Raw genomic sequence first — 23,603 nt, 5'->3', positions numbered from 1 at the left:
TCTCCAGCTCCCTGATGTCCCCTGGGCTCTCTCCAGCAGCTCCAGATCCTTTTCCCAAGGGCTCCAAAGCTGGATTGGAGCGGAGCTGTGGCTGGGGGCAGCAGTGGAGTTTTAGGGACAATTATGGAATGTTTGTGTCAGCTGCTCCATGCCCTGTCCTGGAGTGGAGCCCTGTGGGTTCTGTGTCCTGTCCCGTGTCCCTGGGCCCCAGCTCATCCATGGGTTCCCATCAGTGGGACTCTGGGTTGTTTCCGAAATCCATGGATTTGGCTCCTCTCGAATTCCTGGTGTTCCAGTCTGGAGGGACAGAACCTGTCCTCACTGAGGGACAGAACCTGTGTTCGTGTCCTGCTTCTGCACCAAAACCCACCAAGGTCCAAACCCTCAGATCCCAAATTAACCCTTGCATCCCAAATTAATCCTTCTATCCCACATTAACCCTCATATCCCAAATTAACCCTTGCATCCCAAATTAACCCTTATATCCCAAATTAACCCTTCTACCCCACATTAACCCTCCTATCCCAAGTTAACCTTCCTATCCCGAATTAACTTCATATCCCAAATTAACTCTTGCATCCCAAATTAACTCTCCTATCCCAGATTAACCCTTGTGTCCCAAATTAACCCCTTGCATCCCAAAATAACTCTTGTATCCCAAATTAACCCCTGCATCCTAAATTAACCTTCCTATCCCAAATTAACTCTTGCATCCCAAATTAACTCTTCTATCCCAAATTAACCCTCCTATCCCAAATTATCCAAACCCAGAGCAAAGCTCCCCTAAACCCTGAGCCATCCCTGTGCTGGTGGCAGCCAGGGCAGCAGTTTCCATGGCAAACTGGCCTTGCAGGGGTTAAATGAGCTGCAGGATTGTTTAACCCCACTTGCAAGAGGGATTTGGGTGTTTCCAGAGCCCTGCCCTGCTCCCAGCTCTGGGAACGTGCCTGCTGCAGGATTTGGGAATGAAATTGGGAGGTTGATGTTGTGTGGACTGGGAAATTTTGGGATAAGATGAATAAATCCTTTGTTCTGGAAATCAAGAAGAATAAAAACCATGATTGGGCTAGAGGAGGTGGCAGGGGAGCCATCAGTCCTGGCCTGGGGCAGCCCGAGCTCCCGTGGCATCGGCACGTCCCAAAAATCAGGGATTTATGGATTTATGGATTGTTGGGAGCGCTGGCAGTGCAGCTCTGGCTCAGGAAATGCAGGCACTTCTTCAGGGCTAAATTCAGGGAATTTTTAGATGTGTCTGAATGTTGAAATAGCAGATAAACACCTGAATTTGTGAATGTGAGATCAGGATCATTGTGTGATGTGTTAATCCAGGCAGAGGGAGAATTCCATGGAATCATGGAATGGCTTGGGATGGAAGTGACCTTAAAAATCATCAATTCCTGTGGGTAGGGACAGCTCCCACTGTCCCAGGGGAATCCAGCCTGGCCTTGGACACTGCCAGGGATCCAGGGGCAGCCACACCAAATCTGGGAATTCCAGCCCCGCCAGGAATTCCTTCCCAAGAAGGAATTCCCAAGAGGGAATTCTTTCACTCCAGTTCCATGTCAGAGAGGAGTTTATCCCACAAAATCCCATCCCATTGCAGCCCTGCCATGGCCAGGGACACTTCCACCATCCCAGGCTGCTCCAAGAACAGCTCCAGAGGCAGTGCAGGTGTGGGAATCCCATCCTGGATCACTTCAGGATGGGCTTTAAGGTTACTCCCATCCCAAACCAGTCTGGGATCCTAGCATCCCCCATTTCAGCTCCAGCCAGGACTGATTTCCCTCACACCCTGTGATCCTTTACCAGCTCCATTCCCCCCTCACAAAGGAGTTTATCCCACAAAATCCTGAGGGGGCAGGTGTGGGAATCCCATCCTGCAGCACTGGGATCACCTCAGGATGGCCATTAAGGGATCCCAAACCATCCCAAACCTGTCTGTGATCCTGGGATCCCCCATTTCAGCTCCAGCCAGGACTGATTTCCCTCTCACCCTGTGATCCTTTACCAGCTCCATTTCCACCCCACAGAGGAATTTATCCCACAAAATCCTGAGGGTGCAGATGTGGGAATCCCATCCTGCATCACCTCAGGGTTCCCCAGTTAGGGTCCCTCCCATCCCAAACCAGCCTGGTTTGTTTTGGTATCCCCCATCCCAAACCAATCCTGGGGTCCCCCATTTCATTTCAAGCCAGGACTGATTTCCCTCACACCTTGCAATCCTTTAACAGTTCCAGTTCCACCACTTTGAGGAGTTTATCCCACAAAATCCTGAGGGTACAGATGTGGAATCCCATCCTGAATCACCTTGGGCTGCCCCAGTTAGGGTTCCTCTCATCCCAAACCAGCCTGGGATCCTGGGATCCCCCATTTCAGCTCTAGCCAGGCCCCTCTGCAGTGCTGAGATCTGATTTTCCTTGCATGGAGGAGATTCTTTCACTCCAGTTCCGCATCACAGAGGAGTTTATCCCACAAAATCCTGAGGGTGCAGGTGTGGGAATCCCATCCTGCAGCACTGGGATCACCTCAGGATGGCCATTAAGGGATCCCAAACCATCCCAAACCTGTCTGTGATCCTGGGATCCCCCATTTCAGCCCCAGCCAGGGCTGATTTTCCCCTCACCCTGTGATCCTTTAACAGCTCCAGTTCCACCTCACAGAGGAGTTTATCCCACCAAATCCTGAGGGTGCAGGTGTGGGAATCCCATCCTGGATCACCTCAGAGCTCCTCCATTAGAATCCCTCCCATCCCAAACCAGTTTGGGATCCTGGGATTCCCCCATTTCAGCTCCAGTCAGGATTGATTTCCCTCTTACCCTGCAATCCTTTACCAGCTCCATTTCCCCCTCATGGAGGAGTTCATCCCAATCCCAGTTTTCCCTTCCCATCCCTCCTGAGGAGCCTCCAGGCCCCTTCCCAGTGCTCTTTGGGATTGGGAATCCTCCCTGAGCCCCGGGCTCCCCTCCAGCCTCACTAAAACCCCAAACCCACCCCATTTCCAGGGCTCTCCTTGGCCCTTCCATCCCTGCCCTTTTCCCACCCCATTCCCACAGAACCCTCCCTTTTCCTGGGATTTGGGGTGCCGGAGCTTCCAGCCCCCAAGGAGAGCCAGGGGAGCATCCCCAAAGAATGCAAAATGGAAATTCCCCCTCTGATCCCACCCAGCCCTAATTCCCTTCCCAAGGGAAAAAACCAGGAAAAATCAAACCCAAATGGGACTTTCAAGCAAAATCCAAATAATTACTTGGGTTTTTTTGCCCTTTTTTTGCCTTTTTTCCCACTTTTTGTTGCATGGGTGGTGCCAGCATCCCTTGGATTCTGGGCCTGGAATGATTCCCAGCGTTCCGTGGGATTTCAGTGGAGCAAAACCTAACATTAAAGGGCATTTTCCTGCTTCCAAGGCCTGAAAAATCAGAATATTTGGGGAGATCCCAGGAATTAAATGGAATTTTTCCTTACTTGGAATCCTGGCTTTGCCCATGACCCACTGGTGTTGGAGCTGCTCTCACCTAGAAATGATATTTTGGTGTTATAAACTTATTTAAATGGGATTTTTTTTAGAGTTAAATTCAACTGAAACTGATTTTTTTAGAGTGGAATTTATTTATATTTGATTTTTTTTGATTTATATTTATCTAAAAGTGTTTTTTTTTAGAGTGGAATTTGGTTCTATTTTAATGTTTTAGAGTTATATTCACTTAAAAGTGATTTTTTTAGAGTGGAATTTATTTAAATTTAAATTTTTAGAGTTGCACTCTCCTAAAAGTGTTTGTTTTTTTTTTAGTTACACTTATATAGATGTGATTTCTTACAGTTTCATTTGCCTAAATTGATTTTTTTATAGTGGAATTTAGTTCTTTTTGATTTTTTTAGAATTATATTAATCTAAAAGTGATTTTTAGCATGGAATTGATTTAAACTTGAATTTTTTAGAGTTGCAACCCCTAAAGTGATTTTTTTTGGAGTTACACCTATTTAGATGTGATTTTTTTTATAGTTTCATTTGCCTAAATGTGATTTTTGAGAGTGGAATTTCTTTATATTTTAGTTTTTAGAACTGTCCTCAGCTAAAAGTGATTTTTTTGAGTGACACATTTAATATTAGCATTTTTAAAATCAGAAATTTTTTTTAGATACATTGATCTAGATGTGATTTTTTTATAGTTTCATTCACCTAAATTGGATTTCTTAGAGTGGCATTAATTTATGATATTTCTTAGAGTTGAACCCATCTAAATGTGATTTTTTAGGATGGAATTTATTTAAGTTGGAATTTTTTAGATCTACACTCACCCAAAAGTGATTTTTTTGGAGTTACACTGATTTAGATGTGAATTTTTTAGTGTTTCATTTTCCTAAATGTGATTTTTTTTTTTTAGCGTGGGATTGATTTAAATTTGAATTTTTTAGAGTTGCACTCACCTAAAATTGGCATTTTGGAGTGACACAAATTTATAGAATTCTTACAAAATATTTTGATAAATTATATTTTTACATAATTTATGATAAAACAAATATTATTTATATGATTTTTTTATAATTTCATTTACCCAAATGTGATTTTTTAGAGTGACTTTCATTTAAATTTGATTTTTTGGAAGATTTCACTTCTCTCCATGTGCTATTTTACTCTTTTGCTTGCCCATATTTAGTTTTTTTTTCAGTTATCCTTATTTACCCATGGAATTTTCAGGAACTGCACTCACCCGGATGGGAATTTTTGGACTGATGCTCATTTAAATTTAATTTTTTTAGAGCTACACTTCCCTAAATGTGATTTTTTTTGACTGGCTTTCATTTATCTTTGTTTTTTTTAGGATTTCAGTTGTTTCATTGTGATATTTTCGAATTCCACTTGTCCATATTTCATTTTTTTGCCATTCTACTGATTTATAAATGAAATTTTTATGACTTGTACTCACGTAGATGGGATTTTTAGTGACTCTTACTTAAATTTGATTTTTTTTATAGTTTCATTCACCTAAATATGATTTTTTTTGGGGTGACAAACTTATTTAAATGTGATTTTTTTTTTTTAGGATTTCACTTGTCTCTCTGTGATATTTTAGAATTCCACTTGCCCATATTTAAATTTTTTGCAGTTCTTTTATTTATAAATGAAATTTTTATGACTTGCACTCACCTAGATGGGATTTTTTAGAGTGATGCTTATTTAAATTTTTTTTTATAGTTTCATTCACCTAAGTATGATTTTTTTGAGTGATAAACTTATTTAAATGTGATTTTTTTAGGGTTTCATTTGTTTTAGAGTTCCGTGTACCCATATTTAAATTTTTTGCAGTTCTGCTTATTTATAAATGAAATTTTTATGACTTGTACACACATAGATGGAATTTTTTAGGGACACATTGAAATTTGATTTTTTTAATAGTTTCGTTCACCTAAATATGATTTTTTTGATCGATAAACTTATTTAAATGTGATTTTTTTTAGGGTTTCACTTGTCGGTCTGTGATATTTTCGTGCTCCACTTATCAATAATTCATTTTTTTGCAGTTTTGCTTCCTCACCCATGGATTTTTGGTGAGTTTCCCACGTTTTTAATGGATTTTTCTCCCCGTTTCAGGTGCCTGGAGCCCAGGATTTGGTGGATTTCTCCCCGGTCTATCGATGCCTCCACATCTACTCTGTCCTGGTGAGTGAATCCGGGATTTTCCTGCTTTGGGGAATTCCATGGATCTGCCCCTCCCTTCTTCATCCTGGGATGTGCATCCCTGTGGGAGGAAAAATCCAGGGAAGGATGGATTTGGGGAAAATCTGAGGAATTCCTTCATGCAGGGCACAGAAATGCAAAGGGAATTTCCTCCTGTCCCAAATCTGGAATTTTTCATGTGTTTATATTTCTTGGTTGTTGGGTTTTCTCCAAGAATTCCTCTTTGGAGGCAGGAATTTTGTTATTCCATGGGAATGGACAAATTTTGGGCAGGAATTGGTTGGAATCTGATGCTGTTTTCTCCAAGAATTCATTTTTGGATCCATGAACATCATTATTCCATTGAAATGGGAGAAATCTGGAGAGGAATTGGTTGGATTCTGACATTATTTGCTCCAAGAATTCCTCTTTGGATCAGTAATTCCCTTATTCCTTGGAAATGGAGGAATTTTGGGCAGGAAGTTTTTGGATTCTTGATGCCATTATCTCTGAGAATTCTTTGGATTCATGAACTTCATTATACCATTGAAAAGGGAGAAATTTGGGGAAGAATTGGGTGGATTCTGACATTGTTTTCTCCAAGAATTCCTCTTTGAATGCAAGAATTTTGTTATTCCATGGGAATGGAGGAGTTTTGGGCAGGAATTGGTTGGAGTCTGATGCTGTTTCCTCCAAGATTTCTTCTTTGTATTCAGTAATTTTGTTATTCTGTAGGAAGTGGAGAGTTTTGGGAAGGAATTGGTTGGATTCTGATGTGTTTGCTCCAACAATACCTTTTTTGGATGCAGTAATTTCCATATTCCATGGAAATGGAAGAGTTTTGGGCAGGAAATGATTTGATTCTTGATACCATTATCTCTGAGAATTCTTTGGATTCATGGACTTCATTATTCCATTGAAATAGGAGAAATTTGGGCAGGAATTGGTTGGATTCTGACATTGTTTCCTCCAAGAATTCCTCTTTGGGTGCAGGAATTTCATTATTCCATTGGAATGGAGGAGTTTTGGGGAGGAATTGGTTGGAATCTGATGCTGTTTTCTCCAAGAATTCCCCTTTGGATGCATTAGTTTCCTTTTTCATTGAAAATGGGAGAGTTTGGGGCTGGAATTGGTTGGATTCTGATACCATTTTCTCCAAGAATTCTTTGGATTCATTGACTTAGTTATTCCATCAAAATGGGAGAACTTTGGGCAGGAATTGGTTGGATTCTGATACCATCTTCTCCAAGAATTCTTTGGATTTGTTAACTTCATTATTCCATTAAAATTAGAGAGTTTTGGGGTGGAATTGGTGGATTCTGATACTATTTCCTCAAAAATTCCTCTTTGGATGCAGCAATTTAGTTATTCCCTGAAAAATGGGAGAGTTTTGGGCAGGAATTGGTCAGATTCCAATGCTGTTTTCTCCAAGGATTCTTCTTTAGCCACGGTAATTTCACTATTCCATGGAAAAGGAGGAGTTTTGGGCAGGAATTCCTCAGAAATTGATAATTTGCTGCACCCTGGAGACCTTCCCTGCTCCGCCAGCTCTGTCTGACAGGAGCAGCTTTGCTGCCATCCCCAAATCCACCATTGCCCGGATCACTCTGAGATTCCTGAGGGAAAAATTCCCACAGATTGTGCCAGGAGTTTGGTTTTTAAACAAAAATGGTTCCTTGGAGCTGTCCCAGAGAGCTCCGGTTTCCACAGGCTGGCTCTTGGGAATTCTGAGTACGTGGATTTTTAAAAATACTCATTTATAAGGAGGGCAGATAAGGAACTTTTGGACCTCATCCTCCAGATTTGAACTGGGAATTTTTAGGATGCTTCCAGCAGCATCCAAGCCTTAAATCTCCTGATCCAAGGAACCTGTGGAGCCTCATGTCTTTTTAGAGACATTGGGAGTTCATCCTCCAGCTTTGAATTTTGAGGATGTTTCCAGGATCATCCAAGTCCTGAACCCAAGGAACTTATGGAGTCTCTTCCCTTTTTCAGGGCCTTGGGAGCTCACCCTCCAAATTTTAATTTTGGGGATGAATCCAAGCCTTCAATGTTCCATTTGGATTTCACCCTCCAACTCTGAATTTCAGGGATGCATCTGAGCCTTGAATTTCCTGATCCAAGGAACCTGTGGAGCCTCATCCCTTTTTAGAGACCTTTGGAACTCATGCTCCAACTCTGGGTTTCAGGGATGCTTCTAGCAACATCCAGGCCTTGATTTTGCCATTCCAAGGAACCCGCATCCCTTTTCCAGGGCCCTGGGAGCTCACCCTCCAAATTTTAATTTTGGGGATGCATCCGAGACTTGAATTTCCTGATCCAAGGAACCCGTGGAGCCTCATCCCTTTCTAGGGACATTTGGAGTTCACCCTCCAACTTTGAATTTTGAGGATGTTTCCAGGAGCATCCAAGCCCTGGATATTCCATTTCAAGGAACTTATGGAGTCTCATCCCTTTTCCATGGCCTTTGGATCTCACCCTCCAACTCTGAATTTCAGGGTTGCATCCAAGTCTTCAATGTACCATTCCAAGGAACTTGTGGAGTCTCATCTCTTTTCTGGTGCCTTAGGAGCTCACCCTCCAAATTTTAATTTTGGGGATGCATCTGAGCCTTGAATGTCCTGATCCAAAGAACCTGTGGAGTCTCATCCCTTTCTAGGGATATTTAGAATTTGTCCTCCAACCCTGAATTTTTGGAATGCTTCCAGCAGCATCCAAGCCCTGAATCTGCCATTCCAAGGAACTTGTGGAGTCTCATCCCTTTTCCAGGGCCTTGGGAACTCACCCTCAAAATTTTAATTTTGGGGATGCATCTGAGCCTTGAATTTCTTGATCCAGGGAACCTGTGGAGCTCTCCCTCCAATTTTCCATTTTAGGGATGCTTCCAGGAGTATCCATGCCCTGAATCTGCCATTCCAGGGAACCTGCATCCCTTTTCCAGGGCCACTGGAGCCCAGGAGCCGTTTTGGGGCTCTTCCCCTGTGGTTGGGCAGCCCAGATCCCAGGCAGGAGATGAAAGGAGCTCTGTGTTGCCAGCTCTCCTCCCTTCCCAGCCTGCAGAGGGAATTGTTTCCCAGTTTCCCAGCGTCCCCAGCAATCCACACGGGTTTGCTGAAGGAAAGGAACTGTCAGAAGCCCCGTTCCTATAAAACATCTTTTTGTGCCCCTCATCTGTTCATAATTAGGTCATTTGGCCACGTCGCCTTGAGATTTTCTTGGAATGAGAAGTTCCCCTCCCCAAAATGCATGGCTGTGTTTATCTTGGAGGAAAATCCCAGTGCTCCAGGTGGAGCTGGGAGCTGGAGCAGGAGTTTGTTAATTGGGAATTAGGAGGGAGCTGAAAGGCTGGGGGGGCTGAAAGTGCCACTTTGTTTGGGGAAACTTCAGGGAGAAACAGGGATTGTGGAGACGAGATTGGGAATCCTATTGGAGGGACTGCCAGGCCTTGGTTTGAGTCGAGGGTGTGGGTTTGATATGGATTTTATATGGATTTAATATGAGTTTATTATGGGTTTATTATGTACAAATAATTTGGATTTAATATGGACTAAATTTGGATTTAATTCGGATTTAATTTGGATTTATTGTAGATTTAATTTGGATTTATTATGGATTTGCTGGTGTGGTTGTCCGCAAAGGTGTTCTGAGGAGGGTCAGCAGGTTCTGCTGGTGGATGGGGCAGTTTTGAACATTCCAAATGGTTGCATTCCATGGATTTCAAGGCCAAGACATGGAATTGCTTTGCTTCACATAACAGAAATGGGTTTGTCTCTGCATTGGGGATTTTTGTTGTCTTTCTAATCAGAAAAAGGGATTGATCCTCAGAAATGTGTCAGGGGAAGCGGCAGATCCAAGGGATGGATCTGGGTGGGATTTTCTTCTTCTGGAGGTGGGAATGGTGCAGGGGATGAGTGGTGGTGTCCCTACAAGGGACAGGGGGAACATGTGATGGGATAAGAGGCAATGGCCAGGGGAAGTTTAGGTTGGATACTGAGAAAATTCCTTTGTGGAAAGGGTTTTCCAGCAGTCCTGATCCCTGCAGGGATCTGGCCCTTGTGATGCCTTGGGGAGGCTGAGCTAGAGCAGAGACCAGACAATTAAAGAATAAAGCAGGGATTGGTTAAAAGGATCTCCTCCATGGATCCACCTGGGGCAGCGCAAGAGCCCAGCCAGGGATGCACCCAAGATGAACCAAAATGGTCCCAAAATGCACCCAAGATGAACCAAAATGGTCCCAAAATGAACCCAAGATGAACTAAAATGGTCCCAGAATGAGCCAAGATGGACCAAAATGGTCCCAAAATGCATGAGTGCTCCTGGGGTCTCTCCCTTTTATCTCCATTTGCATCTTGCAGTTCATTGTCCCATTGCAGCTTTAGCCCATGCAGTCCCACCCTGCTTGTTTTTCTCTCTCCAGCCCACGGTGTTTGTGCTCTTGAGATTTGGGTCATTTGTCCTTGGTCCCCAGCTGGAGCAGGAATTGTTTTGTCTCCCTGCTCTGTGCACAGAGCTCACCATCCCATAATGTGAACCCAGACCCACACACTAAAGCAGCACAGAATGTGAAAAATAGAAAAGCTCAAACCGGAGGCATCACTTGGGCACACAGGGCTGGGGATGGTTGGATTCAGTCCCTGAGGGTTTTTCCAACCTCAGGGATTCTATGGAGAGATTCAAGCAGGGCAGGGGTCCAGTGCCAGCAGCTCCATCCCCACCCTGAGCTGGGACCAGCCCCTGCTCCCATTCCTGTCCCTGCTCCCACTCCTGTCCCTGCTCCCACTCCTGTCCCTGCTCCCACTCCTGTCCCTGCTCCCTCCCCTGTCCCTGCTCCCACTCCTGTCCCTGCTGCCATTCCTGTCCCTGCTGCCATTCCTATCCCTGTTCCCATTCCTATCCCTGTCCCTGCTCCCACTCCTGTCCCTGCTCTCATTCCTCCTGTTCATTCCCAGCCCAGACCCTACAACCAGGAACAAGAACTAACAACGAGCAGAAACCAGAGCTCAGCTCTAGGGAAGGTGTTTTAGGGAGCCAGGAGCAGGAGAAAAACCTTCAGAGCAGCAAATTGCCCTTTTGCTGACCTGAGCCTGAATCCTGGCCTCGCTCTCTAGGCCCAGCTCGGGTGGAGCAATGTCAGAGATCCTGCACAGCATCGAGGGAACGGCCCCGGCAGTGTCAGACGGAAGGATCATAATGTAATAGTTCCCCAAAACTCCCAATATTTGTCATTTACAATGGCGTTATCTCAGAGCTTGGCCTGCAGTTAAAAAGGCCCACGTTGAATAAACATTGAGATATTTATTATTTTTAGTGAAATCGACCTTCCAGTCACCTCGGTTTTATGGCTGCGCTGCTTATAAATTCCCAAAGGATTATTTGCAAACTCCTGCTCCTATCTGGCAGCCTTATCAGCAGGGCAGGAGTTCACATATTGTACCGGGGGGTCAGCCCGCGGTCATGGGCTTCCAGAGGGGGCCAGGCACCTGTAAATCCTGCAAATCCTTCCCTCGGCAACCAAGGCGAAGGACAACATCCAACAGGCACGGAGACTTTTCCAGGAAACGCTGAACTTTGGCAGGAAGGGCAGAGCAGGGGGAAAGAAAGTGAAGGAAGGTCAGGCGGGGGTTAATTGAGAGCTGGACCTTGGCGTGGTGGTGGCTGTGGGGCAGGACGGGCTCTCCTGGGATGGTTTATGGGATTGTTCATCCCAATTCCCTTCCTGGGGAGGAAGGGCCTGCCTCAGAGAGAGATGAGCATGGGAAGGGTTTGGATTTCTGCAGGGCTGGGATAAAATATCCCAACTTCTTTAGGGTGCCTCCATCCTAAACCAGCCTGGGAATCTGTGAATGGTTTCCCACCCACCCCACGAGAGTGACTGGCAGCAAATCCAAAGATGGGAATTTCAGGATCAGATGGTTGAGGTCTGGCCTGGTTTGAGCTGATCCTGAGCCCCAAGTCCAGCCCAGGTTCTGTTCAGCCATTTCAGGCTCTCCTGGGATGTTTTATGAGATTGTTCATCCCAGTTCCTTTCCTGGGGAGGAAGGGGCTGCCTAAGGGGAGAGATGGGAGAGGGGAAAGCTTGGATTTCTGCAGATCTGGGATAAAGCATCCCAAAATCTTTAGGGTGCCTCCATTCCAAACCAGTCTGGGAATCTGTGAATGATTTAAGGAGAGGGACTGGCAGAAAGTCTAAGATGGAAATTTCAGGATCAGTTGGGCAAGGCCCGGCCTGGTTTGAGCTGATCCTGAGCCCTAAGCCCAGCCCAGGCTCTGTTCAGCCATTTCAGGCTGTCCTGGGATGTTTTATGGGATTGTTCATCCCAGTTCCTTTCCTGGGAAGGAAGGGGCTGCCTGACACTGTCCTGAGGGGGAGATGCACATGGATCTATGCAGATAACAAACAAAACATCCCAAACTCTTCAGGGGCCTCCATCCCAAACCAGTCTGGGAATCTGCAGATTATTTAAGGAGGGCACTGGCAGCAAGTCTAGGACATGAGAATTTTGGGGTCAGTTGGCTGAGGTCTGGCCTGGTTTGAACTGATCCTGAGCCCTGAGCCCAGCCCAGGTTCTGTTCAGCCATTTCTGTTCAGCCATCCCAGGCTGTCCTGGGATGTTTTATGGGATTGTTCATCCCAATTCCTTTCCTCGGTAGGAAGGGGCTGCCTGAGGGAGTGGGAAGAGTTTGAATTTATGCAGATACCAAACAAAACATCCCAAAATCTTCAGGGTGTCTCCCTCCCAAACCAGCCTGGGAATCTGCAAACGATTTAAGGAGAGGGACTGGCAGAAAGTCTAAAATGGGAATTTCAGGATCAGTTGGGCAAGCCCTGGCCTAGTCTGAGCTGACCCTTTGCCCTAAGCCCAGCCCAGGCCGAGCTCAGCAGCCCTGGCCTATCTCAGCCATTCACCTGCAGCCTGGGCTGGTGGCACCAGCTTCATCCCCTGCTGGCAGAGGAGCTGTGGAAAATGGCAATAAATAAAGAATTGTGACCTAAAGAACAGACCCAGAACGTGATTTCACCATGGAGGGGTCGATCTTTTATGTTGCCTCTGACCAAAATCTGTGTAATGCCGGGGCTGCTTTGATCAATATCCAAAATAAAGGGGGAGAGGTGAGGCCTGGGCCAGCTGGTTTATCTGCAGGAGCATCTCAGCAGCTGCTGGGTGCCTTGGATTTCCAGGCCAAGACATGGGATGGCTTTGCTTTACACAACAGAAAATGAAAAGCAGTTTTGTGTTTCATGTTTCCCCTAAGCTGCAGCGAGGCAGAAAGCAAAGAGTGAACCCAAAGCAGAAAGGAATGAAATAAAAATTAAAATAAACCAAAAAAACTCAAGGCAGAGTGGGCTGCACTGAAGGTGCTCCCAAAAAGTTGTCAGGAGGCAGCTGAGGGTGATTTAAGTCCCTTAAACCCTTCCCTGAGCGGGGCTGGTGCCTGTTAGTGCTCATTTAGGCTCTGCCTCGGCGGGGTGGGTTTTTTTAGCTCGGTGCTAATTGCTTCCCAATTACTTTGAGGTTCTTCACATGTTCCTGAAGACACTGGGATTGACACTCCCAGCTCTTTGATCCCAGCTACAAAGGGGTCATTTTAGGGGAAAGAACAAGTGTCCAAAAACACAGGCAACAAGGCAGAAAGAAAAAGGGAGCGGATTCTGAGGTAAAAACAGCCCAAAAAGCTGGAGCTGCTGAAGGATTTCTGGAGAATCCAGAGCTGGATAATTTAGATAAATGGGAGCTGACAGGGATTTACTATAAATTTGTCCTATCTCAGCACTGACATTTTTATCTGTGCTGCCTCTCCCCCAACCCTCGAGCTGCTTTGATGCACAAAGTGCATTAAAAAGGTAAAAAAAAAAAAAAAAAAAAAAAAGTACAGTTAATAATAACCTTTTTTTTTTTACTGCAAACAATCCATGGAGGAATATCTTGTCAGGGTGGATAGTCTGTATCCTTTTGGAACAGCTCTCCTTGGGAATTTTAGGGAAGGACAAGTTTTGTGTCTCTTAGTGCCCAGCCAGCACAGCCTTGGGAATAGAAACAAGGTTTTCTTTTGGGGTTATCGCTGGAATCACAAGGTTTTGCTACAGGAGCTGCTCAGGGGTCCCTGGGCTCAAGGTGAGCCTGTGGAATTCCCACCTGGGCTGGCCACATGGAGCAGATTCCATTGGAAATGCGGGATCCTGTGGATCCTGCTCTCCTGCCAGCCCTGCACTTAAATCACTGCAATTCCTCTCACAGGTGTGCTGCTGCTGGTGCTGCCTGCCCCAATCCTCCTTTTCCTGCTTTTTTGGGATGGGGTTGGGCAGGGGGGCTCCCACTCCCTCCCCACCCTCTCAGGCGCTCAGCATCCCCACCAAAAATATTTGTGCTTTGCAGAGGGGGGCAGAACAATTGAAGTTCTCCTTTCAAGGCAGGAGGGAGGCTCTGTAGGAACCACAACTCCGACAACGAGAGCCACCCAGCCCTGCCTTTCAGATGAAACCAAACCTTTTTTCTCTTTGTAGCACCACTTGTTCCTTTTATTCCCCAGTGCAACACAAACCCCACCATGAAAACTCTGTGGTTCTTCTGTTTCAGAGCTCGGGCTTGTCGAGTTTTCCTTGGGAACTCGAATACTTGATTTTATTTTTGTGGAAAGGAGCAGGGGGTGCAGTGGAAAAAAAAAACAAAAATTCCCTTTCTGGTGACTCCTTGTTCATCTCAGGCACTTTGCAGGCTGTCCCATGGCCGTGTCCTGGCATTTCTCAGTGTCTGCTGCCTGGGCTGGTGCCTGGTGCGGGGAGATAGCTGTAAACAGAGCTCTGAGATCATAGGGGAAGGCTGGGGGGAGCCACTTTGTGCACGGCATTGATAAGGCCACAGGAAAAGCCATTAGAGCGGGCCGGTGTCAGTGACCTGTGATAACCACCCTGTCCTACGTGCTAATGGAGCCTGGCCCGAGCCTGGCCCTGGTGGCAGCACAGTGAACTTTGGGAATTGTCACAGAGCTCCCTTAACCCCCTGACCTCCTTTTCTTCCCCGGGAGAAAAGCTCTTGGCTGCCATCAAAGCGGCGGCGGCGCAGAAATCACAGGGCTGGAAATATTCCCCTTGGAAAACAGGCCTGGAAAAGGGAGGGAAAAAATGAAAAAAAACCCACCCTGAGCCAGGGAGGTTTTCCTGCAATAGCCCCGATGCAGATTCCTCATCAGCTGAGAGGAGGGGGAGCAGCAGAGCTTTTCCAGGGCTGGGAATATCCCAGAGCTATGCCAGGGCTGGAAATATCCTGGAGGTCTGGATTTAGGGCTGGTTTCATCCTCTCAATCCCATCCCATTCTCAGTGACCAGCTCTGATTGCCCCCACTGGGGGAAATTCATGGAATCTGTTTGGTGGTTTGTGGGATCAAATCCCAGGGGAGGGATCTGGGGGGCTCTGGTCTGACCTCCAGGAATGAGGGATAGGGGTGATTTTGGGAAGGATTCCTGGCTGGGAGGGTGGGCAGGGATTCCTGGCTGGAATTCCCAGATTTGCTGTGGCTGCCCCTGGATCCCTGGCAGTGCCCAAGGCCAGGTTGGACACTGGGGCTTGGATCCACCTGGGACAGTGGGAGGTGTCCCTGTCATGGATGGGACTGGATGAACTCTAAGGTCCCTTCCTACCCAAACCATTCCATGATTCCATGGAAGCAGCCCTGAGATCAGCCCAGGCTGTTCAGGGCTTTATTCCAGCTTGTGTTGAAAACCTCCAAGAGTCCAGAACCTCTCTGAGAACTTGTCCTGCACTGCCCTTGTCCCCTGTGCTGGCACTGCTGGGGCACCTCCAGTGCTGGGGCAGCTCTGGAGAGCCCTGGAGGGGCTGGAGCGTTGCCAGGGCAGGGACAGAGGTGGGAAGGGGCTGCAGAATCCCTGAGGGAGCTGGGAAGGGGCTGCAGAATCCCTGAGGGAGCTGGGAAGGGCTGTACAATCCCTGAGGGAGCTGGGAAGGGGCTCAGCCTGGAACAAAGGAGGCTCAGGGGGCCCTTGTGGCTCTGCACAGCTCCTGCCAGAGATTTGGGATCTTATCCCAGGGAACAGGGACAGGAGCAGAGGCAACAGCCTCAGGGGAGCTCAGGGTGGACATTGGGAGGAATTTCCCCATGGAAAGGGAGATGAGGAATTGGGAGTGCCCAGGGAGGTTTGGAGTGCCCATCCCTGAGGGATTTCCAGCCCTGTGGATGTGGCACTTAGGGACAGGGGCAGTGATGGCCCTGGCAGTGCTGAGCATTATTCCCACCCAATGATTTTAGAGACCTTTTCCAGCCTTTCCCAATCATTCCATGATCCCGTGCCTTTCCCCCTGGGCTGGGGTCACTGAGGAGCTCCTGGCAGTTGCTCTGTGGCTCCTCCAGGTCTCTACCCCCAGAGTGGAGCTGAACGTGTCCCAGGACAGGCCCTGCTGTGGTCCCCATTTGTCACCAGCTCCCTTTGGGGTGACTCCCTGAGCTCCTTGATCCCAACCCTCTGGAACTGACCACCCCAATAATTATTTATTTTTCCAGCTGTGCCTCATCCATACAGGGACATCCATGTTTAGGTTCAGGAATATTGTGGAAAAGCACATAAATCCTGGCTAAGGTCAGGGATTCTGCTTTCCCAGGATCCCCAAATCCAGCACATCATTGCTATAACTCCTGCTGAAATATGTCCTGGCTCTCCCCACTCCCCTTCTCCTCCATTCTCATGGAATTCTGTCCCAGGAGGACACAACTCAGGGACTGAAAATTCTGGAATTCCTCCCATCATTTTTCAGCCTTTACTGCAAATTCCCACTCATTTCCAAGATCTTTTTGAAGGAATTTCAGCCACTGTGGAGCAGCTGGATGCAGGGAGCTCCGAGGCCATGGGGATTTTGTTGGGAATGTTCACCTTGTTCAGGGTCCACCCTGAATTCCAGCCCCGTTCCTGCAGTGTGCAGGCGTGGGAAGGCTCTTCTCAAGATTTGCTGTTTCCGGGCTTTGGGGCTCAGGAGGGTCCCAGGAATGTTTGGAAAACGCCTCAGCTGCCCCAGAGGGCTCTGTGGTGGTGTCCAGAAGGGAGATATCTCAAAAATAACAAGTGATAGGGGCGGAAGTGAAGTGATCTGGAAGGAATTTCCCTGGAGAACTTTGGTGTTCTAAGGTAAAACTTGGTTTAGCTCAAAGGGAAATGGTGAATTCCCACTCTTTTCTCATCCTCTGGTTGCTGATTCAAACCATAATGGAATGGGACTTTAAATCCCATCTAATCCCAATAGCAGGGGCACCCAGTTCAGACTGGAACAGCTCGTGGAAAACTTGGTCCAAGTCTAAATTTGGTGAATTTGAAGTAAAATCAGGAATCTCTGAGCCTTTTCCATGTAAATTTTGAGGATTTCCAAGGCTGGAGGCTGCCCAGCCTCTCTGCTCCAACATTTCACCACCCTCTGGGGAATTTTTTTCCCTCATTTCATTAGTTTTAATTCCTCCTTTTGTATTTTGCCCCATGCCTCTGTTTTTCTGAGCGTTTCCAAGAGGATTCTGGATCCATCTGTTCTGGAATCCAGGACTGGATGTGCTCCCTCAGCCTTCTCCCTCCTCTCCTTGCCCAGCTGTCCCAATCCTGCTGGGCTGATGCTGAAATTCCACATTCAGGGCTTACTTTGGCTCCTAAAAATGAACCAAAATCTCTCTCTGTGCCACTTCTTGGGGACATTTAAAGACCCAAATCCAGCCCTGGTGAGTGGTGCCAGTTTTTCCTGATTATCCCTAAAATTTGAGGTCTGATGTTGGCTCCAGTTGTGGGAATCATGGAAAAATGGAATGACAGGAATAGGAGATGGATAGAATGGTAGGAATAGGAGATGGATGGAATGGCAGGAATAAGACATGGATGGAATGGCAGGAATAGGACATGGACATGGATGGAGGGAAAGCTGGGAGGATTCTGTCCCTCTGGGTGGGGAATGAGGATGTGTCAGACAGGAACTCTGAGATTGCAAGGAGAGGCTTTGGGTCATAAAACCATGGAATTGCTGAGGTTGGAAAAGCTCTCTGAGGTCACCCAGTCCAGCCCTGTCCCATGTCCCCAGGTGCCACATCCACAGGGCTTGGAAATCCCCCCAGGGATGGGGGCTCCAGCCCTGCCAGGGCTGCACAATCCTTTTCTTTCCATGAGGAATTTCCCCAGATTTCCAACCTAAACCTCCTCAGGCCCAGCTTGAGGCTGTTTCCATTCTGCTGTGGTTCCCTGGGAGCAGATCCTGACCCTCCCCAGCTGTCCCCTCCTGCCAGGGACTTGTGCAGAGCCATAAGATCTCTCCTGAACCTCTTTTCTCCAGGCTGAGCACTTCTGGAAGCTCCTTGGGCTCAGCTCAGCTGAGCTCAGCTTATCCCTGAAACTCCATCCATAAATAAACCCCGGAGAATTTTCCTGTGCAGCCCAGAAACGCCAGACTTTATTTTATTTTTTTGGGAAGGGGGTTTTGGGGGACTCTGGAGCTGTAAATCCACACCAGCCCCATTCCACCCCTCTCCAGCAGGGCTCAGAGCCCAGCTGCAGCCGCTCTTTTCCTGCTCTTTATGTTTCTCATCCTAAAGCCCTATAAGCACCGGGAGCTGGGAAATGATTCCCATCCTGTTTGCAATAAATCCCTGGTTTTATGAAGGGTCCCCAAAGCCGGCTGGACACGAATTCTCCATGTGTTTACAAATATTTGTGCAGGAAAAAAAGGGTGAGCAACGTCCAGGACGGGCTTGTGACGCATATTCCCCCCTGTTTCAGTCCTTTGTTCAGGAAAACCTGGAAGCCAGGCTGGATGTGCACAATGAACAAACACTGCCGTTGCATTCCGGGGGCGGCCAGAGCGCAGGGAATGGGAGAAACTCCAACAAAAAAAAAGGGATTTCGGGGTCGTGTTGTGGGTGGGAAAGCTCCAAAATCTCTGTGTTCGGGGTTGGGGTGGGAAAGCTCCAAAATCTCTGCACACAAAAGTTTGGGGGATGTTCCCAAGGGCGGCGTTGCCCTCGGAGAGGGTTTTCCGTGGATCCTTTGGAATCCATGGGGTTTGGCTGTGGGGAAGAGCAGCTCTTTCATGGTTTGAAGGTGGGAGCTGGAGGTCTGGGGGACTTCTGATCTTTGGGTTTCACCCTTTTTGTGGGGGCTGAGTCATCTCCTCGCAGCCCACGGGGGCTGTGTGGGGAGCAGGGCTTTGGCTCTTCTCTTCAATCCCCTCTCCTGACTCCGTCTTGCCCCGGCACCGTGGTTGTGGTGTGGCATTGAAACCCCATGGAATCCTTCAGGATACGAACTTGTTGGGAAAACCAGAGGCTTGAAAAGCTTCTCCTGTTGCATCTTGTCATGGTTTCACATATTAACCGAAGGACAAGGGCGGATCTGTGTAAAAACTCTTTATTGGGATGCTCCAGGACGTGTTTTCCACAGGTGTTGGGTGGGAAGGTTCATCCTGCTTTTGTTTCTAGGCCCTGGAAGCACTCACAGCCAGGTTAGACAGGGCTTGGAGAAACTTTGGGGAATGGGAGGTGTCCCTGCCCGTGGCAGGGGGTGGAACTGGGTGGTCTTCAAAGTTCCTTCCAGCCCCTGCCATTCTGTAGTTCCTGGAGAACATCCAGAAGCTCCATAGGGAAGGTGTTCCCATCCTCACAGCATCATGGAAGAAGGTCAGAGGGGAGCTCTGGATATCATTCTTCAGCTCTGGAGATCACTGTCCAGCTCTGGAGATCTGTGTCCAGCTCTGAGATCACTTGCAGCTCTGGAGATCACTGTTCAGCTCTGAGATCACTGTCCAGCTCTGCAGATCACTGTCCATCTCCCCACGGAGCACGGGGGGTTCTCAGGTCCATGTCCCGTTGGGATGGAGCTCCACAGCTTCTCTGGGCAGCCGGTCCCCGTGGTAGATCATCCTCCAGGGAAAAGGGCTTTTCCTGGGAATTCCTGTGGGAATTGCTGTATTTCAGCTTGTCCTGAGCAAGGTCTGGCTCTGCCTTCTCAGCTTCCCCCTTTTGGTGCCTGTCCATTGCGAGGAGGTCCCTCAGAGTGGTGGAGGTGTCCAAGGCGGGGCTGGAGGTGGCCCTGGGGGCCATGCTGGAGTTCAGTCCCATTGGACTCGATGACCTCAGGGCCCTTTTCCACCCAAACTGCTCCCGTGTTCCTGGAACTCCCAGAACCCATCCAGCTCCTGCTGCAGCTCAGCCACCACCTCGCCCCTGCTGGTGAAGATGCTCTCCAGCCAGTCCAGGATGCGCTGGTAGCGGGAGATGCCCCCGAGCTGCCTGAGCCCAGCCTCGGTGAGCCGGGCCACCCTGACCCTGTGCTGGGCGGGCTCCGCACCGTCCCCAGGCTGGCCCTGCATGCCCGTGGTGGCCGTGGCGAGGCTCTCCTGCCCGCTGGGGACGCGCGGGCGCTGCCCGGGGCCCGGGGCCCTGCTCCTCCTGCCCGGGACAGCCAGGGGCGGTGCCAGTGCTGGGGGCAGCGGCCGGCGGCTGGGGTCACGCGCGGGATGGGCTGGAGCTGTCACCTCCTGGGCCACAGGCACCTGCAGGGGACACGGGGACAGTGAGGGTGGCCCTGGCTGCTGTCGCGGCTCCTGGCTGCTGGGAAAGGTGTTGGGTGCCATCTCCAGGGGTGTCCCAAGGCCTCCGTGGTGGCTCCCAGTGTGTCATGGGATCTCTGGGGTAGGTGGCCCTGGCAGCCTCATCCCATGGGGGACTGGCCCTGTCTGCCCTGTGTCCCAGTGTCCCTGGGCGTCACCTTCAGCTGCCAGCACAGCTGTCCCACCTGTGCTTTGTCTCCTGTGTCACACCTCTGCCTGACTCTGTCCCGCCTGTGGTTGTTTCCCTGTGTCCCACATGTACCTGTGTCTTACCTTTACCTGCCAGTGTCCCACCTGCCATTCCTTGTGTCCCTTCTCTGGTTGTTCCCTGTGTCCCACTTATGTTTTGTTTCCTGTATTCCACCTGCCATTCCCTGTATCCCACCTGCCATTCCCTGTGTCCTGTCTCTGGTTGTTCCCTGTGTCCCACCTGTGGTTGTTTCCCTGTGTCCCATCTCTGGCTGCCCATATCCCACTCATCATTCCACATATCCTACCTGCAGTTCCCTGTATCCCATCTTTGTTCTTTGTGTCCCACCTGTGGCTCTCTATGTCCCACCTGAAATCTCTATATCCCCACCTGATATTCCCTGTGTCCCATCTCTGATTTTTTTTCCCGTGTCTCACCTGTGGTTGGTTCCCTGTGTCCCATCTGTGGCTGTATTCCCATGTCTCACCCTATTATTCTCCATGTCCCACCCTGTTATTCCCTGTGTCCCAACCATGATTCCTCCATGTCCCGCCTGTTATTCCCTGTGTCCCATCTGTATTTTCATCCCCATGTCCCACCTGTGATTCCCCATGTCCTACCCATGAGTCCCTGTGTCTCATCTACAGGCAGGAGAAGCCGTGGGAAGCAGTTCTTGGCCCATCCCATCCCATCCCATCCCATCCCAATTATCCCATCCCATCCCATCCCATCATCCCATCCCATCCCATTCCATCCCTCCCTGTGTCCTCTCCTGTCCCCTCCCTCACCTGGCCCCTTCTCTGAGGGCTCGCCTGCCCCTTCCTGGGCTGGGATTTGGGATTTGCTCTCTCCGCCATCTCCGTGATCCCGAGCCTCAGAGGGGTTGGGGGATCCTCTGGGGGGTCCTGGGAAGTGCAGCCTCCCGAGGGAGGGGCGTTCCTGGTGGTGTCCCCAGGTCACAAAGGGCTCTGGGCACGGCACAGCCCCGTGTCACAAAGGAGCCTGGGGCACCCTGACAACCAGGGGATTGACTGGGTCCAGCTGAAACTGGTTGGAATTGGGTGGCAATGGTTGGAACTCATTGGAATTGATTTGATCTGGTTGGAATTGGTTGGAATTTGTTGGAAATGGTTGGAACTCACTCAGGGGCAGCCACAGCTGCTCTGGGCACCCTGTGCCAGGGCCTACCCCTGCTCTGAACCAGGAATTCCTTGCCAAGATCCCAGCCCAATCTCCCCTTTCCCAGTGGGAGCCATTCCCTGGCTCCTGTCCCTGCAGGCCTTGTCCCCAGTCCCTCTGCAGCTCTCCTGGAGCCCCTGCAGGCCCTGCCAGGGGCTCTGAGCTCTGCCTGGAGCCTTCCCTTCTCCAGGGGAACATTCCCAGCCCTGCCAGCCTGGCTCCAGAGCAGAGGGGCTCCAGCCCTGCAGCAGCTCCGGGGCCTCCTCTGGGCTCTCTGCAGCAGCTCCACGTCCTCCTGCTGTTGGCCCCAGGGCTGGGGCAGCTCTGCAGGTGGGCTCTCACCTGAGGGAGGGGCACAGGGACACAATTCCCACCTTGCCTTTGCCATCAGCCAGGGCTGAGCAGGGGGGGCTGAGCTGGGCCATTCCAGCTTCATCCACAACATCCCAAATCCCTCTCCCAGCGCTGCTCTCCATCCCTTCTTTCTCCTCCCAGCCTGGATTTGTGCTGGGATTTTCCTGACCCTGGTGCCAGTGTTTTTTTTGACCTTCCTGAGGTTCTCACTGTCCCACCTCTCTGGGTCTGTCTGGATGTCCCATCCCTTCCAGACTCCTCTCATTCCGTGGCCATTCCCCTCCCAACATCCAGGATTCCAGGAAGTGCTTTCTACTGCTCAGAGTGTGACAGTATCCCTTTAGTTGGAATTTTCTGTTTGGATGAGTTTTTTGGGGTTTTTGCCTCAAAAAGGGGCAAAACTTGAGCTGGAGGAGGGCTGCTGGGACATGACTTCTGTCCCAGTACAGAGGGTGCAGCTCAAGCTGGGTGTGCTCAGAACAGGAGGTTTATTTACGAGTTTGTCCTGTTTTTGTTTCTCCATGCTCCCCGAGCGTTACCCCCTGTTCTGCCAGGGGAGAACACAATAATAAAGATGCAAATGTGATTTTTCCAACCCAAACATTTCACGGTGGAGCTGTGGGAGTGAGCTGAGGCTCCTGGCAGGGACAGGGATCCAGGGAGAGGAGAAAACAAAAAAGGGCTTTGACCTCACATCATCCCATGGAAACTTCCCCATTTTGGGATCTTTTCAGTTCTCAGGGAGCCTAAACCCCACAGCACTGTGGAAAAAGGGAGGGATTTGCTGCAGGTTGTGTTCTCTTCCCTACATTTTCCTTCCTCCTCCCTCTGGACCTGCCCTTCATCCTCTTCAGGGTCTCATCCTGCTTTTCCCCTAATTGGAAAGGGGGAAATTTTTGAGGGGCAATTTTTTTTGCCCCTCATGGATGGGAGCCCTGACCAGAGCTGATTACTCTGGGGGTTGGATCCTCCCTTCCCAGAGCCCTCACACAGAGCTTTCCCCACCAGCAGGGTTCTCCAGGGCTTTTCCTCAGGGTGGCCTCACGTGGAAGACCCTGTGGGGCTTGTCCTGAATCTGTTTGTTTCCCTGGCAGCTCGTTCCTGATAAAGTTTTAATGGATTTTTAAATTTATCATGAAACAGGCGTGGGGCCGGCATCCGGCTCCACTTGTTTTTACACTGGGAAGTGTTGGGGTGGGATTTTCCTTGGGGAGGGAGGGAGGGAGGGAGGGAGGGAGGGAGGGAGGGAGGGAGGGAGGGATGGAGGAGAAAGGCACATCCAGGTGTATTAAGCCTTGCAGGGCACCTGGGATGGCAGGGGACCCAAAACCCAGCCTGAAAACGTTGGATAATGAGGAAATCTCTGTGGACATCATCACTTTGTGACTTCTCCAAAGCCTGGCTCGGGCAGGGGAGGGAGAGGCCAGAGTGGGAACGGCTCCACGGAGTTTTCCAGATGAAAAACACAGGCTACTTGTTCAGCCCTGGAGTTTAGGTCAGCTGGAGTTATGGGAAACAGATGATGGCCGGTGCGGGGCCGGGCTCTGACAGATCCCCCATTGTTGAGTGCTGGGATCCTCCGGAGCGGTGCCGGGAGCGGGGCCCGGCCAGGCCCGGCCTCTCCCCAGGCTTCAGGAGGGGCTGG

The 23,603-nt window shown here is 49.3% G+C and overlaps 1 protein-coding gene across 2 annotated transcripts in view; it reads left to right on the top strand.

Moving 5' to 3' along the window:
- EXOC6B (exocyst complex component 6B) overlaps positions 1-23,603 on the top strand; it is a 293,111-nt gene that overhangs the window by 136,739 nt on the left and 132,769 nt on the right. For both annotated transcript variants that reach the window (XM_059470236.1, XM_059470235.1), the window contains exon 8: positions 5,588-5,656. In XM_059470236.1, coding sequence (XP_059326219.1) covers positions 5,588-5,656 — 69 coding nt within the window. The remainder of the gene's footprint in view (positions 1-5,587; positions 5,657-23,603) is intronic.

The sequence above is a fragment of the Ammospiza nelsoni genome, chromosome 4 (genome assembly GCF_027579445.1).
Source record: "Ammospiza nelsoni isolate bAmmNel1 chromosome 4, bAmmNel1.pri, whole genome shotgun sequence".
Taxonomy (NCBI): Eukaryota; Metazoa; Chordata; class Aves; order Passeriformes; family Passerellidae; genus Ammospiza; species Ammospiza nelsoni.
The sequence above is the reverse complement of the archived record's forward strand: the minus strand, read 5'-3'. Positions and strand labels throughout refer to the sequence as shown.